Source organism: Vanellus vanellus (genome assembly GCF_965231255.1).
Source record: "Vanellus vanellus genome assembly, chromosome: 2".
Lineage (NCBI taxonomy): Eukaryota > Metazoa > Chordata > Aves > Charadriiformes > Charadriidae > Vanellus > Vanellus vanellus.
In genome coordinates this window covers 22,209,114-22,227,397 of record NC_138906.1, presented here as the reverse complement: position 1 = coordinate 22,227,397, position 18,284 = coordinate 22,209,114, and the positions used below count along the sequence as shown (strand labels likewise).

The 18,284-nt window shown below is 38.5% G+C and overlaps 1 protein-coding gene across 1 annotated transcript in view; it reads left to right on the top strand.

The window, feature by feature from the left end:
* The window catches only part of MALRD1 (MAM and LDL receptor class A domain containing 1), a gene marked incomplete at both ends in the record, with an annotated part of 280,930 nt that extends 267,630 nt beyond the window's left edge, over positions 1-13,300 (top strand). Inside the window, 4 exons of the mRNA XM_082479776.1 lie at positions 23-113; positions 10,046-10,121; positions 11,759-11,815; positions 13,178-13,300. Coding sequence (XP_082335902.1) covers positions 23-113; positions 10,046-10,121; positions 11,759-11,815; positions 13,178-13,300 — 347 coding nt within the window. The remainder of the gene's footprint in view (positions 1-22; positions 114-10,045; positions 10,122-11,758; positions 11,816-13,177) is intronic.
* Between the last annotated feature and the right edge of the window lie 4,984 nt (positions 13,301-18,284).

Sequence of the window (18,284 nt, the reverse complement as noted above, 5' to 3'; positions counted from 1 at the left end):
TTTGATTGCTCTGATTTTGCAGATATTTGGATTGGGCTGTGTATCGGTTTCTTGCTGATTAAAATTACAGCTGCTGCCTTGTATTTCCTTTCGAAGAAGAAAGTGCCAGGAACGTAAGTGAAACTTTTATTTTGTGTAGAGCAGACACAAATGTGGCACAAAGCAATGGCTAACTGCCCGGTCTCTTTGGTTTCAACTTTTCAATCACCCCACAGTCTGTATGCCTTCATATGCTACACCAGGCATAAAACCTGCCTTTGCAGCAAAAGCTGACCTTGGCGGACCCCAGTCTGCAAACAAGGAGCTACTGCTTAGAATGTGTTGGCTGCAACATTGTCTGATTATCCCTAAATTATAAAATTCACCATTTATCCTTAACAGCAGTGGCCCTGATTTTTGTACATGATAGGTAGAATGAGAAAAATAGAAGGTATTTACGGTTTCTCGAAACCTCTGAGGGCAAATTGGTTTCTTACAGGTGGATTCAAAGTTCTTCCTGAAGCTACTGAGTAAAACACGCACTTGGGGGCACATTTTTGTCCTAAATATTTCAATATTTACACATATGTGAGAACTTTCTGGTGACAATTGGATGGAATAAAAGTGTAGGGAGGTTCTGTTTTAAAATATTAGGGGTTTTCATAAAAAGCTTTAATAGACTGCAAAAAAATACAAGCTATGAGACTGCAGAATTATGCGACCTTTTTTTTACAACTCATAGTGTTTGCCCCCTCTCCTTTAGTTACTGCAAACACGGTCACAATCTGACTTTTTGGTTTGATGTTTTATTATTCATCTTAATCAGTGCTTCTTTAGAAGGGTCTCACCAATGTCACCTTATCCATTCCTTCCACCCATTTGCCCTACCACTTCATCTCACACCCATTATCCAATACTGCCATTTTGCACTAGGATCAACCCAGTACAGACCTCTTGGCTTGTGTTACAAGTACCTGTGGTGTACGAGTGCCCTAGATGGTGATTTTTTATTTTTCAAAATCTGTATTTCTTCCATTCAGTACTATGCTTGCTATTAGTACTGTGCAAATAACAACTAAATTATCTCCTGACATCCTACAGCATAAAGTGCATCCTCAGTAAAGGTAAAAAAATAGTCAGCAAAATTGGTGGTGGTTTACTTCAAAATGTATTTCAAGTTCTTTGAATAACAGTAGTAGTAGCACCGGAGCTATCTCTCCATCCAATTATTGGTTTTCAGAGTTTTTTTAAGATGTGCCTTAGACTGTCAGTTCATTATTTCACAGATAGATTTCCCAGCCCTTCCTGTCATCCCTCTGATAATCTCTGCTTTCTCTCTCCATCCAAATTTAAGATTTAAAAAAAAAAAAATTGCTGATTGCTGTTTCTTATTTTCCTCTAACACTTGTATTTCTTCTCTGTCCATCTCTTGACTCGTTCTGCTAGATCCTTCTGTCAGCAAGTACCCACCACTGTCCCTTCCTCCCTTTCAGCAATTCCTGTTGTGCATTGCCTTGTCCATTTTCATGTTGTTAGATTTCCTTCACCCCTCATTTTCTTCTCCAGAATTCATCTTCAAAGCTGTCTCTTTTCCTTTAAACTTGTGCTTTGCTGTAAACCTTGCTCTCTGTGGGGATGTTGCTATCTCCCAAGCTATCTACTAAACTGTGCAGACTCCTGTCCTGATGTTTTTTGCTGCTGACTCGTCTCCTAACGTTGCATGCTATCCCTGACAGGTAGAGCAGTCTATGGACACAGAAGAAAAATGTTGAAACAGGAACATTAAGTGGTTGCGCTACTGTTAATTGAGTGCATAGCTTCACCTACTTTCTTTACGTCTGCTTCCTCTTCTGTAAAGACGGAGTAATAGCATTTCCTTATCTTACTTCACAGGGGCTTTAAGTCTTAATTCGTTCATATTTATACAGCCTGCTAAGGTACACAAATGGAAAGGCACCTCAGAAGTGCAAGATTAGTTGTATTGTAAGAGTTGCTTCTTTTTTTTTTTTTGTCATTTCAATTAATATTTTTGAAAAAAAAAAGTCTAATATTTTTTCTCAAAACATGTTTGATGGTGTTTTAGTCAACAAATGATTATTTTTTCTTACTCTACATCTCCTGTGCTCAAAACACTCCCTTTTACTTTTGTCTTTCATAAATATCGGCTTAAGGGTTTCTGCACTGCCATCTACTTCTCTTCTACCCACATATGTATTCCAGGAATATTTTTTCCATTCTTGTAGTTACACATGTTAAAAAAAATAGAGGTTTTTTTTGTACATGAAAAGGTGCCTTGTTGCAATATGATGCCAAACACATGCCAAACACAAACAAAGTGTCCTATTAGGTATGTAATAAAACAGGGACGAACGAGGATCTTCTTACCATGGCACTAAGAAAATATAACAGCCCTGACAGGAAGAGAATCAGAGCTGTGAAAGAGAGGGTTAGATAGTTTACACAGAAAACCTCATTGTGGTCTTGATTGTTTTCACTGGAGCTGCCAAAAAGGTAATTTATGACGATGGAAATTCTCGTGGTTCAAAGTTTTGGCTATTAGGAACTGACTAAGATTGTCATACCATTTTGCCTGTGTACAGAATAAAAATTTTTGTTTTCATTTTTTTTTAATCACAGTTGACTTAACATGTAAATTAAACTGCATTTTATAGGTAACTTATCGAGAAATAATCTAGCTAATAAATGGCAAATTGATTGAAATTGTGAAATTGTGAAAACAATGAAATCTGAAACTTTGAATTTGAGAAGATAAGCTCCAGGCAGTTTGCCTCTCCCTCTTCAACTACCCAGTGCCTCGCATGATTTGGTATAAAAAAGTCAGAGCTGGAAACATAGTAGTAAATTAAAGCAAGTTATTCCTTAACTGCTTAATCAGTAATCAGAAGTGACTAGTCAAAATGCAGCCAATGTTATCATACTGAAGTTTGGCTCTTTAAGATAAGGCTTTAGAATAAGAAGTGACTTGTGTTTGCATAAGTCTGTAAAATGTACAATGTGACAGCACCACACAGAGGCATGAGATTTTACTCCTGATTTTTTTAAGAGGTTTTGATGAACTAGAGGAATTTAACCGTGCACATGAATGATACTTTCTCACTATTCATTTTCACTTCAAAGGCTTGTGTCCACTTCTAGCTTTCCTGGGTCGTGTTGTTTTCTTAGAGTCATGAGGCAATAGAGGCACTGTAGGAGAGCCTGCTCGGCCGTTCTTTCACAGGGAAACTTTCACACACTTGAGCCCATATTTACCACCTTTTGATAAGTTCTTTTGCTAGCTATTTTATAATAATTTCTACTAGTGTCTCTTTTTTTCTTACTGGTATAGAACCCCACATGCAGCCATGGGGAGATGGTCCTCCAGAGGCACATTAACAGTTGTAGGTGCCAGCTCCCAGGACGTTTTAAAATGGAGTGCTGGTCCATCTGTGCCTCAACAGAAATAGCACAGGAATACATACGAGAGCTGGAGAAGTCTGAGAGTCCAAAAGAACTAATTTTTTCACCAGAAAAACAGGTAGCAGGCAGTAAGGGTAGGCTGGTGACCCCTTAGACAATTGCTGGCCAAGAAGTTGTCACTGACAGCAGTGAGAACCTGACAGCTACGTTTGTCCCCCTTTTTCTTCACTGGAAAGATTGATAGTGCCTTAGCTCCTCCTTTCAACCCGGAAAGAATGCCCTGCTTCCCCTTTACTCTCTCCCTCTTCTTCTTCCTCAGCAAGAATTTCATGTCTCCTCTGCAGGCTTTAAACTCTACAGTGCCTGTGTGGGAGTTACTGGAAGTCATCATATAAGTTTATTTCCTAATAGACCAAAGCAGCCCACCGCATGGCTTGGCAGCGGTGTACTTCATTACCACGATGGCATTCAGATATGCAAGCTACTTCCCAGCTCCCAGCTGGGGACACATGAAACTTTTCTATACAAACCCCAAATCAGAGGAAGCTTATAAGTTTCTCATATTCCTGTTCATGCTCCAGAGATGACGTTTTCTAGCCCAGAAGGGAAAGCTGCCAGTTACTCCCCTCCTTCAGTGACATTTGTCCTTATTGACCAAATAGAAGCAAGGCTTCATTTTAGCTTCCATTTTATTGCAGCTGCCTTCTCATGCTTCATTTTACTTTAAAAAGTGAGAATCAAACACTTTCCACCCACCTAAGCTATGCTTCTTTGCTGTTGCCTCCAAAGCAGTCAACGTCCCTGCATCCTTTCAGCTTGTTTCTTTCCTGTTCTTGGTCCGTGCCATCAGCTGCAATGCTAATGTACCACAGCTGTTATCAATCCTGTCAGTCATAATAAATACAGAACATTAAATTTTCCAAAGTGTATCAATAATGTGTCTTGCCACGCAGGCAACAGAGCGAAAAACTGAGCTGCTCTGAGAAAATATTTTAAAATGATAGAAAATCATGGGAGAACAGCACCAAGAGAGGCCATTTCCCATCCTGCCAGTGGACAGACTCAATCATACCACGTCTGGGTTTGCACTTAAATACTTCTAGCAACATGAGTTTGATGGCATCCTCCGGCAACCTTGATACCCTAGGTAGAAAGAAAGTTTTCTGTTAGTTTTCTGACTGCTAATATGCCTGTTTACAATTTAAGTTTATTCCTATTCACCATGGACAGGAACAGATCATTCCCTTCCTCCTTGCAAAAAGCTTTTATGTACTTGAAGGCAGCTGTCATGCCTCCTTACAGGCTGCTTTCTTTAGGCTAAACAAGCTCAGTGCTTTCAGCCTTTCTTTATGGTTAAGGTTTTCTTACAATTATGATGATTCCCAGTTGCCGTTGCCAGGACTTTCTCCAATTAGACCATAGACTTCTGGAGGTCTGGTGTGGAGGAATGGATAGCATATTCCAGGGGAGGCTCTCCAAGTGGATCCGAAGGACTGCCAGGGGTTGTTGCTGGCTATGCCTCTCTTCTTACATCCCAAAGTGATAAACAGAATGACAATAGAATGACATTTATTGAACCGTTTTCAGTTTGTGAACTGGAACAGAGACAGATACTGTTCTTGTAGAATGAGAGAAAAATGCGCAGTTTTATGAGAAAAAGAAAAACAAAACTAGGAAGCAGCAGCCATAACTGTTGTTTGGGAGTTGTTTTATTAGTCTAATGCCGCTATCCAAATCCATTCCTTCTTCTGTAGAACTTTTTTTTTTTTCTTAAGGATGAAACCCAATGCTATAATAAGGAGTCTTCAGTGTTTCTGAAATGTACACCTCACAACTACCACACAGAGGAAAGGTTGCAAAGAAACAAGAGGTGATGTGCTGAAAGAACAGAGCAAATGTCTCAGCCTATAGCCTTCAAGATCACCAAGATGAAAGACGCAAAAGGCTTAATTTTTAGGAAAGAAAGAAATTAAGTTTCCTAAAGTAACTCAAAAGCTACGAAGCGCAGACATAGGAAGCCCAGACAGCATATTAACAGCTAATCAAGCATCCAGGTGACTTGTAGATGATTCTAAATGCAGCTTTTGGCAAGTGTGCCCTCCTTGCATCACACCACCCGTTTCTTCTGTATATTGTGCAAAATATAGCTTACTCCTGCAAACCTAAATTTAGTTTAAATGTTTTTATAAATGTTTTGGAAATTGAGGTCTTGAGTTATAGTTTTTGTTTAGAACAGAATATTTAGAACATCTATAAAGAATTCTTTTAAGGGATTATTTTAATTAGTAGCTTAATTGGAACTGAATCTTTGTTCCAGACCTGATGATAAACATTCTTCTAGTACTGTATTTCCTATAAATTTGTGTACTGTCGAAAAGAAATATTTGATTTTTCATTGGAAAGTACATTGAAAAGCACAAAATTCTGAGCTATTGCATCCAAACGAATGAAATCGAGACACTTTAATTTTCCATTAAAAAGCATGATGTTACTCAGCAGTCCCTTTATACAGTGGCAGGTATTTTGTGGAGCATACAACTTTCTCCCATCTCTGTGAAGCTGTAGTGGAAAAACCTACGACAAGGCAGTAGTTTCTGCTACTAAAGAATGCAGATGAGCTTAGCAAAGCTGTGACCCGTGTGACCTCATCCCGAGATGATTAATCCTCTCCTTTCCTACTGTGGTATTTCTGGTTGTGTTAGAAAACCCAGTTCTCTCTGAGCTGCCTTACCCACATGTCTGAGTCTTCTTTTTTTTTTTTTTTTTTTCCTAAACCATCCGATGCTTGGTATTTTTAACCCTAATTATTCCCTGCTTGTTAGAGTTTTTTGAACTTGACATATATATGGGTTTTCTTCATAAATGGGATTTATAAACACTTCACATCGATTAATTATTCTGGACTGTAATTTTTGTGAGTGATGAGTTACCCTTTGATGAGCTACCCTTGCCCTTACTGTACGGTGGTAACACATACATAACTTTCTTTGCATCATTCACATCATGAGACCTTGTGATGTGCACATTGCTCTTTACCGTAGCAACAAGCTATCATTTTCTATCAGGGCAATATTTCACTTTTGTCAATTAACCGCAAACACTACAAGGATTAGCTTAACTCAGGTCACTGCAATACATTTAGTTAAACTGCCTGATCGAGCAGTTTAAAATTAGGGTGTAAATTGATGACCAGATGGCAACACTCACCTCACTGACTCACCCTCACTGCATTTTTGTGCTTCCCTCGGGAGTATCTGTACTGGTGACAGAGTACTGGGGCGGGCATACCATTGCTTTGCTCTAGTAAGGAAAGCTTCATACTTCTAATTAGCTAAAGATCGGTTGTGTTGAGTTAGGCAGTTACTACCTCATCCAACTGATGGGTTACAGCAGTAGCGTAAACATGTGATGAAATTTTCACTTGTATATTTTTTGAGGTCTTATAAGTTGTTCAAAAATATTTCCAAAATTTTTAAGGATAATTACTGGTATCCCTTAGAAAGAATTGTTTGCTACATTAACAAACAGTGTGTAACCATAGACATGTTTGTGTAAATAGATTCATATACAGGAGATATATATATATGCATCTATGTGCATATACGTATAACATAAATGTTGCAGGTAAGGTAGTATGTTCAAGGTTAATTCCAAAGCCCTGCTTTGGCAAAAAGGTTCCTAAAACCAGGATAGAATTAAGAAAGCTTATTATTATATATAATATTAATTATTAATATTAATATTAATTATTAATATTATATATTTTATATATAGGAGTGGCTTTAAACTGGAAGAGGGCAGGTTCAGATTGAACATTAGGAAGAAGTTTTTCATTTTGAGGGTGGTGAGGCACTGGAACAGGTTGCCCAGAGAGGTTGTTGAGGCCCCATCCCTGGAGGTGTTCAAGGCCAGGCTGGACGTGGCCTTGGGCAACCTGGTCTAGTGGGAGGTGTCCCTGCCTATGGCAGAGGGTGTGGAACTCAATGATCTTCAAGGTCCCTTCCAACCCAAACCATTCTGTGATTCTATGATTCTATGATTCTATGATTCTCCGCTTCACTTAAATCTGGGGTACATAAATTCAACTAGTGCCCATATTTTGGGCCATAAAATTCCCATATTCACTAAGATTAGCTGCCCGACTACATATGCTGTTTCATGATTCAGACCTGAAGTGGAGGGACACCTGAAATCTGCTGGACAACCTGAGCAAGACTCAATTTGTCTACTTGAGAATACCTCACACACATAAACAGGACCGATTTCAGCACTAAACACAGCACCCACAGACACGCTGTTGAAGAACTCCCCCAGCACTCCTTTTGGTGCCCACAGTTTGGCACAGTATCCTGCTGGTTAGTTATCCTCCTTGCAGAGAAAACTGGACATCTGTGTTCAGCGCCCTTCCTGCCCTCGGGAATGGCCCAAGTACTTAGCGTATTCTGGCCCAGATAAGCAATATATATGTCTTGCACAAATTGCTTGAGTTCAATGGGGGAGTGGGGGATGAAGGAGAACCAGTCCCATCCCTATCCTTGTCATTTCCTATTGGCACATTAAAGGTGGTTCCCACTGTGAATTGTGTGACTTGTGTTGCCCTTTGGAAGTGTCTCCACTGACTGTAAGCAGAATCAATGTACTTAATTCCGTATCATGCTGTTAGGCCCTACAGTTGGTTTGTGATGTCTAAATGAGACACCAAAACGAAGGCATGCAGATCTGGCCCTTTGGGCACTAGTTTAGAAGCAGAGCCAAGTTCCTTGAAAACTTCTTATCTGAGTTTCCTTCTGGCATCAGGTTTTGTGAGCCATGGTGTGATTTTAGAGTAAAAAATCAATTCTGTGTACATTTTGTGGACTTTATTCGGGAGGATTAGTATGCAAATATACACTTAGCAGGCATATAAATAACCTAATATATTATAGCTTCACTAAACTAACTATAAGCATCAGAATAGCATGATTTATTACGGTTAAGATTAAGATCAAATGAACAAATCAACACGTTCAAATATTCAGCTGTCCACATTGCTGTGTCAGGTAATCAAACTGAATTATGAGACTAGCGTTAGAAATAATTACTTTCTGTCAGTCTTGTCATGAAAGATTTTAAGGAGACATGTCTGTTTTAGTCTAAACCCCAAATTTAGGTTCTTGCACTGATTTAACTCATAGGGTGATATATTTCTCTAGCCTACCTGTGCCTTTCTCCTAAGCATCCATTCCAGTTTTAGTTCTTTGCAAAAGAAATCATGTAGTGTGTCTCTCCTGTTCCTGCTGAGGAACAACAGCTTCCCTTACCAACATCTCCATCTGCTGTGTCTCCATGACTGCTCTTGTCCCCCCCAGTCCGGCCTGCCACAGTAACACAGAGCCTGTCTATCGGTTCTTAGGGAGACACTGCTTAAACCATCTGTAGGAGCAGCTTTGGAATAGAAACGCTTTTTAATACAAGAAAATCCATCTCTCAATCATTGAGATTCAGTATTAAATTTAGGGAACTTTTTATTTTAGAACACTGAACAAACACAGATTTCTTTGTAGGCAAAAGTATGTTTATGCTCTTACTCATAAAAACATTACTGAAAAAAACCCACAACTACTAAATGCATCTATTCAAAAGCAAAGATTAAAAAAAAGAAAATGTGCGTCTGCTCCATTCTTCAGTAATTTTGACTAATGCAGCTGTTGCTTTTTATATGGCATTGGAACAGTTTTGATGATTTCAAGCTTTGTGGAATATTAGCAACCACTCATCTATATGGAAAAAAATAGATTTAGGCAAAAGGTTCCATCCCCAAATATCCTTTGCTTTTGCAGAATTAATGGGATTAACTGCACAGATCATAAGTGCTTCCAAAAAAAAAAAAAGAATATGTGAAGACCTCTGTCAGGAAAGCATCTTTAAACTTCTAGCAGAGGTAGTGGATGTGAGACCCATAATTAGTACAATTTGTCCTATTCATCTATTATTAATTGCTTAAGGCATTGTGTTCATTCATTAAACCTTTGCATTCCCATAACTTCAGTGATCCTTTACATATTTCTGACTTTGTAACAAAAAGTATGGGAAGCTTCCATAGCTTTAAAAATAAGTCTGATGATTTTGACCTAAAATGCAAGTTCTTTCTTAAATCATAGGAAAAAAAGAGTTCTTCTAACAATTAAATAACTAATGTGTTTTTGAACTTGGAGCTTAAGACCATGTTAATTATTAAATTGTTAGTGTGATAGTAGCAAAACACAGAAAGAACATGAACTCATCACATGCAAACACATTGTAGAAATGCAACTAATAGTAATAGCTATTAACTATATATATTAACTAACAACTAATAGCTAACTTTAGCTAATACCATATTTAACAAGTGGCACTGTACCTGCATTTTATGAATACCAAATAGCTCTATGCATATGCAAAAGCATATCTATTTTTAGCAGCAACAAATGAAAAATGATTATTTAAACCTATTCATGACTTACACAGAACATTGGTTTCATTTCATTCATTTAAGTAGAGCTCAGTCGGAAATATATTTAGCCATCTATATTTTTTTGACTCAAGCCTTTTCAACCTGAAACTGTTTCATTCTTTGACAACCTGTTTGATATTGTGGGTGGTTTTGTTGTTGTTTGCTTGACTTTTCAAGGAAACTGGAGGAAACTGCTAGTGCTTCATTTGCCAACCCATTGTATGAAGACCTTAGTTCATCTGGGAAAGTAAAGGTAAGTAGCAATAACTGCTTCCATACATTCAGAAAAAATGTGAGGCTGTAGTCGTCAAATAATTTTTCCATTAAAAAAAAGTGTAATCCTTCACTGAATGCTATTTAATAAAAGAAGTAAGAATTAAAAATTGCTTCATAACTCAGATCAGTTCCAGTGCATTTTCAAAACACGGGCAGATTTGAAATCAACTGAGTTTTGAGAATGTCTTGATGTTTAATAGTGACTGTGGGCTGCTGAATCTGAGAAAAACGGGGGTTTGGATGAGATATTTAGCCAGACATATAGGAGGAAAACTCACTGAGACCCAACAAACAAACAGCAAACAAAGCTAACACCCAACAACAACAAAGAAAACCAATAACAACAAAAACACAAAATGCATGATTGAACACCCAAGTTGCCTTTGCACACTCACTGAACTTTAATAAAATAGTTTATAACACTTCCCAGTACCTTAAATGTGCGTTACTCTTCCCATCACTGTAACGTTCCCGTTGAAACTAAACAGTTGGTCACACATCTTCCTAACACCATTTGTTGATCATAATTAAGAGACTGCTAGAGTAACAAAGAGGTTTGTGAATAAAATATGTATCTAAAAGTGAATATATTGCAACAGAAGATCTCAAGGCAAGATTTAATTATCGAATTTCTGTGGCAGCTAAAATTTGTGTACCATGTTTAACAAGAGAAACAGGATTGACTTAAAATGCAGCCATCTCTGCTATTTGATTTATCGCTGAAAATAATACAAAGGACCTTGGAGCTAGAAGGAGCAAAAAACTATGTTTAAAACATCCCTCCTGCCCTCATTTTGATACCACTCCTATTAGCATTGAAAGAACTAGGCTTGGTTTGAAATAGAAAATAAAACTTCCTTGTCCTTCCACAGTCAGTAATACAAGGTTCCACTGCAGCTTTGAATAGGATTAACTATGACATGCCATTTACTTTCTATAAAAGGTTCCTTACACCTGATTTTAGAGACATTAGATCAAATTAATTCACTTACAGGTTGGGGTTTGTGAGAGCTCCAAGTTGGAAACATTCCCATCACAATCATGTCCAATTTATCAGGACATTTTTATTTTAGTTAAAATAGATTCCTGACAGGCTTCATTTAATAGCAAGTTGGAAAACAGAAGCAAAGTGTCAGGAGAGACATTTTCATAGAAGACAGCCCCAGGCACTGTGATTGAAGTCCAGTGCTGTACCAGATTTTCCTCTGTTTTCTTTAAGGTCAGGAAAATACATGTTTTCACTGATTCTTCCTTTAAAAGGGAAAACAAGTTATGAGTTTTCTCTGAGTCTGATGAGCCTTAAATCTGAATGGTGTATCACCAGTCAAAAGATATGGTAAAACACAAACAACAGCTCTTATCTCCAGCTGAATACCTGCAAGTTACGCACTTGTGGGCGTCTATAAGTTTCATAAAGAAAGACCAACTCTCTCCAGACCTTTCTGAACATCAAAACCATGTGGGCCTAGTGTTGCCATACACTCGCCTATAATATTGCCTCGTAGTTTTGGATCCATGGAGCGTGTTACTCAGCCAGCCACATGGAAGGATATTTTCAGAATGTTATTCACAGGTGGCTAAAAATATTCTGAAGCAGTTTTTTTCTTTTTATAGTCTCCTGGGTATGCCACCTCACCCGCTGTTCAAATTAGTGTTTCTCCATGGCATGAGGTATGTAATAACACATTTCTCTTCTGGAGTAGGATATCTGTTGGGCTATTAAATAAAATTCATTTGCAGAGGAAAGGGGGAAAAGCCACTTAAAGTCAATGGTATATTGCTACTCATAATGTTTGCACCTCTGGAAATCTGAGAAAGATGATGAGGGTTGGATTGGCTGTCAAGGACCTCATAATAACAATTTCATAGAATCATAGAACGGTTTAAGTTGGAAAGGACCTTGAAGATCACCTAGTCCAACCCCCCTGCCATAGGCAAGGACACCTCCCACTAGACCAGGTTGCCCAAGACCACGTCCAGCCTGGCCTTGAACACCTCCAGGGATGAGGCATCCACAGCTTCTCTGGGCAACCTGTTCCAGTGCCTTACAACCCTCAGAGTGAAAAATTTCTTCCTAATGTTTAATCTAAACCTCCCCTCTTCCAGTTTAAAGCCATTCCCCCTCGTCCTATTACTACATGCCCAAGTAAAAAGTCCTTCCCCAGTTCTCCTGTAGGCCCCCTTTAGGTACTGGAAGGCAACAATAAGATGTCCCCGGAGCCTTCTCTTCTCCAGGCTGAACAGCCCCAACTCTTTCAGCTTCTCCTCATAGGGGAGGTGCTCCAGCCCTTGGATCATCCTCGTGGCTCTCCTTTGGACACGCTCCAGCAGGTCCATGTCCTTCTTATGTTGGGGACTGCAGAGCTGGATGCAGTACTCCAGGTGGGATCTCACGAGAGTGGAGTAGAGGGGCAGAATCACCTCCTTTGACCTGCTGGCCACACTTCTGATGCAGCCCAGGATACGATTGGCCTTCTGGGCTGCGATCGCAGCATTTCATTAATGTTAGCTACTTGTTACACCATACAGTAGTTCAACACTTTCCAGTAAGGCAGATGCTGAAGAAAATATTTAGAACTACTGAAGTCCTTACCTGAAGAATTCATATTATCTCTTTTCTCACACATTCCTCATTCAAGAAAATTAGGACAGGTCATCTAAATCACAGTGCCATGTACCAAAAATTAGTCACCCACTTCAATTAAACTATCGTACACAGATTCTCCCAAAATAATGCTATATGTGTGTTAGAACAAGAGCTCTGGAAACAAGTAAAACAGAGGTGGGAACAGATGAAGAAGAATGTTAAATGGTTTGATCAGGTGTATGTGGGGGATAATGGTTTTGGTGGAGCTATGTTAGTTTTTACCTGCTGAAAATCTGGTCTAAAAAGTTTAGAGATTTTATGGTTTCCTTTGAACTTAACATAATATGTTACTTCTGTAATGAATTTACAGTCATGCATGTGTCCATTGAAATAAATGATTTGAATGCATTGGTTTGTAAGTTTCACGCTGTGTTTTTTTCTTTTAGTATCCATTTAATGAAGATGTGAATGCTACTTCTTTTCCAAATCCTCTCTATGGCGAAGCATCTGAAGACATGGAGAAATTATGTAGTTCCTTGAAAGCAGACATAAAACAGGATCAATATTAATTGTAACTCTTTGCCTGAAGATTTGTTCTAAAATCTGAAAGTATGTCATGATACTGTAGTGTTTGCAATGTGAATGAATAAGTCTTCACAGAATAACTTTTATTAGAATAATTATGTTCAGAAAGTGACTTTACACTAAAAATGGAATCCATACATAAGTAAAACATATATATTAGTCTTCTAGTCTTCTGTCACTTCTGTTAGTGCAGAAAGAGATTAGTAACTACAACTATGAATACATTTTACATTTGTACAGTTCAAATTCCAGTATGTTAATAAAATGTTTAATCAAATCCAGATTCTTGAGGTTTGGGAATCATAGTTTTATGTCTATTATTTGAGAAATGATGACTTAAATATTTCTGTAATTTTGCGTTAGAAAGGGATTTTAAATGGCTATTTTAGTGTTCCAAGGGGCAGAAGCAATAGAAAAGTCTTTGTATAATTAGAAACATATAGAGCTAAATCAAAGATAGTCATGAATCATGGATTTGCATATCAGCTCAGCATGTGATTCATCAATGTGACATAGTGGTATGTACAACTACTTTTAAAAACATGTTTATTATTAACCTTGATAGCCATATCTGACCAAATTCCCTTCTGGTCAGCTCTACAGTGCTTACCGCAGCACTACCGATATATTTAGCTTAGTGGTTTACAGAGGGTGGAAACTAGCATGTTCAGGAAACCATATTTCTGCTGAATAGGTTGACCTCCCACACAGCTGAAAGTTATGTCGTCCCATGCCTACATGAGAAAGATACTGAGGGGGAATTCTGGATTGCCTCCTGATTTTGAGCGTCATCCTCTGTGATACCAGGCATAGCTTGTAACAGTGTTTACACTTTAAATAACGTGACAATATGTCATCTTCCATAATGCCCGCTTGAACTATATGGTGGTCTTTTTTAGCTTGAAGGCTTAAGTGTTCCTGCTGTACTTGTGTTTTCCTCCCTCAAGGTATTTCTACAGCCTGCTTAATTTTAAATCCATTGGCAAGTTTCAAAGATACTAACCTCCTTCAAATTTCACAAAAACTAGCATCTGGATAGTAGACAGTATCTCTGTTAATACCTTCATTCGGGGAAAACTGAAATGCTTGACATTTATTAGACTTTTGAGACTCCAGACAGAAATGCACGTTGAAGCCTGGCTTCATTCCATCATGCACGGGACTGCTTGTTCGGGGGTTTGTTAAGTTTTGTTTCGTTTTGCTTTCACTTTTTCTTAATAGTGTATCAGTAGTCCGTAGCTCTCTACCTGGGGCCACGGAACCACTCTTTGATTTAGGTTTTATAATCTGACTGGCATGTTGTTTCACGGGCAGCAGAAGTAAAGGCACGATTCCCATAGATATTTGTCCCTCATTCTCTCCACACCTTTCCAGCAACATGCTCACAAATGTCTCTTTGCTGCATTGTAAAACCTCCTATTTCTCTTTCCCTTCTCTTCCGTAATCCCCTGTGGTATCCCCAGTTCTTCCCCAAGCTCCACAGCCCAACCAAAAAATTTGACTCTTGAGCTTGTTTCCCCGATGTGTCCTAACTACAAACTGGAGAAAGAAGCCTCAGTCGCTGGCTGGCCCAGAGCTACACGTGCTGATCAGCTGCTGTACGTTTGGCTGCTTGGCCCCTTGGCAGCACAGCTGACAAACTCACACCGCAATTTCTCCCCCTCTGGGCCCTAAATTTGTACAGCTGGGTCCTGCCCCACTGCTACTGCTACTGCTTAATGAAGCCACTCGGAGCTTCACATCTTTCCTACGCACACCTGCCCTAACGCCAACTCTAGTTGGAAGTTACCAAATGTTATTCATGGAGGTTTTAAATAAGTAACCGTGACAAGAGGATCACACGTGCTGTTTTCTTTCTGAAACAAGATTAGTAAGACAGAAACAGAGAATTTGCTGACTATACTTGTACTTGTTGAGACACAGAGAATACACTTGATCCAGCAAAGTGCCAAGTAGCCTCCAGCTCCTGAACTCTGGTATTTTGATAAATCTGTGTGAGATGACTGATCTCTACATTATAAACAGACATGGAACACTCCTACAAGATCAAGCCCATGGAGTTTAATTCTCATTTCTTCTGCAATAGATGGCCACTGCTTTAAGAATTTCTTTAAACACTAAAATGCTGGTTATGCTATAGTCCTTAAATCTCCAAGCATTGTTTCACACTAAATACATCCATAAAAATTTACAATAATGAAAAGGATAAAATTAGTAATGGTAGAATTTTGTCACGTTCTCCCTTATGAAACAAAAAATATGTTTATTTTCCTACTAATGGTACTCATTTTGATGTCCTAAATAGAAGCATAGGATTATAAAGGATTAATGTGAAAGAACTCAAAGAATATCATATTTCTCATCAGTAGCTATTTCCTGAGAGAACTGTAACTCTTCTGGGGTATCTCTGAAGCAAGATAGGCCTTTTACCAAAATAGTTTTCCATGTTTATATTCACAGAATATTTTTTAAAAAGTGTTAAAATTCATACTTCTCACCTTCCTGATCTTCAGACACTTTTTACTATTCTTATTTCACCAAGAACAAAAGATTTGCCGATATTCACTGTGTGGTTATTACTCAACAGCTGACTAACAACAACCCCATACTGAATTGTTTCAGACAAAAATTGCAGGGTTTATTTCGTTTTTTGAAACTTTTCAGTACTTTGAACCAAAGCAGTAGTATTCACATTTTCAGTCATTCTTGCCACAATTTCAACTTCGAAATCTAAAGAATATACCAGGAAAAAAAGTATTGTTAAATCTTTCTGCATACCTTTCTTACTTCTCCCAATTAATAATAGCCCTTGACTAAACACCCTCTGCAAGCTCATGCTGTTATAGTCATAAATTCTAGGTAAAAATTAATTGTTTCCAAGTGGCCTGTTTTCTGGGAATAAATTAGAAGATGGATACTCTATACAGATGATGAACACTATATGTAGTCTAGTTTAAACATGTTTGTACATTAATGATCCGAGATAACAGCAGAAGTAAATTACAAGGCAAAACTTTTAACAAAATCTAATACCACCTGCAGTGTGGTCAATATGCTCTTCTCAGAGTTGTTTCAGCTCCCGAAATGTCACAATCATAAAGAATGCAAGCAAGCAAGTCTCTTGCTTTTGGCTAATCTGCATTTCAAAACAAAACATAGTTACAATACGTATCAACAACCAGGTTTCACACACAGAGAGACAGATTCTTATCTTAAAAGGGTCATTGTATTTGCAGCTTGTTCCAATACTTGCCTCGACATCTACCATTGGCCACTACTCTGCGATTTTGGAAGAGGTGGAGAATGGGAGAAGGATCTTATCTTCTGTCCAAAAAAATTCAAGTACAATGTGTGCCTGGCAAAATTAGGGAGAAGGCTTCTCTGGGAGTTATTGAAAAACACTTGAGAGACAACACAGTCATTGGTCATAGCCAGCACAGGTTCATGGGGGGAAAGTTCTGCTCAACCAACTTAATTTCCTTTTATGACAAGGTCACTCACCTAGCTGATCGAGGGAAGCCATTAGATGGGGTGGTTTTGGAGTTTAGCAAAGACTTTGATGCTGTCTCTCACGGTATCCTTCTAGATAAAATGTCCAGCACACTGCTAGACAAGTCCATAAGTTTGTGCCATGCAGGCATATGTTTGCTGAGATCATTGTGAAGCCAAGGGTATCCTCAACTGCCCCTCATAGTTTCTTTGTTATTTGCTCAGCTGTAGCACAGATCTTACGCACAGCTTTTGACCTTTTTCATGACCTGTTTCTGTACCTGACACAGCTGGAGATAGGCTCTTGGGCTAGTTAGAGCTTTGATCTGATCTGCTACCTCTTAATTGCACTTACTACCATATATGAACACCAGAGCCACCTAAAAAATGCCCAGTTTTAGTAGCCATCAAGTTGAAAGACAGCAAGGGTTCAATTAATGTCCTCAGGTAGATGCCTAGAGTGCAGTAAATGGAATTCTAGCAGTTCCTAATTCTTTCTGGTGACTGTAAAGACAGGCTAGACATGATGTCTGCAATGGAGATGACTAGATTTAATAGTATGAATCCTATTCATACTGTCTTAATTAACTCAAAATTTCATTAATGTATGTGTATGTTATGGAGAGTCTCACTGGACAATCCTCCTTACAAGTGTAGGTACAAATGCTCTTTTACACATAGATACTTTGCAGACCTCTCTCTGTGTAAATTGGACACGAAGAGCTTAGTGTGTACATATAACATGCAGTAATGCATCTATCAAAACCTAACATCTTCTGTCTTTCATTTCCAGTTTGTGGGGGGGAAGAGAGGGAGTAGTAGGTGGGGAGAATTCGTACAGAAGTTAACAAAAATGGAAGTTCATAAACACCTGTGCAGAAAAATCCATTGAGAGCTGTATTACTCCTTGAAGATCACAGTATGTGAGAAGTCAGACACCTGGGATAATTAAACACATGCAATAGGATTCTTCTCTGGTAAGTACTTAAAAACAGTCCTTTATTTTCCAAGGTATGAGTCAGTTACTAAGACTTATGAATAGGAAATTTTTCTCCAGTGCGTGGGGGTGAAGAAGTACAAAATGCAGCAAAGGAAAGAAAGACAGTATTAAGAACATGTGCAATAACATAATTCCAAACTGCTCCTACGCTGTTACCACCTCACTGCCTGTAGTCCTTATATTGTAGCCCCTGTAGATCATAAGGGTGGTTACACATGTTCCTGTAGCAGCCAACGACAGACCTTCAAAAATGCCAAACAAGTTAATATTCATATTTGGATTTTAATTCACCATCTGCAGATACAATAATTTTTAGGGACATATGCCATGCTTGAAAAAACAGGTGTGATTTTCTACAGGATATTCAGTATGTGACAACTAAGATACGGTAAACTGTAGTGTATATTAGTCTTCTTGGGTTTGCATTTTACTTTTATGAGGGTGCTCAAGGTGAATCCTAAAGGTGAGGGGAATGAAGT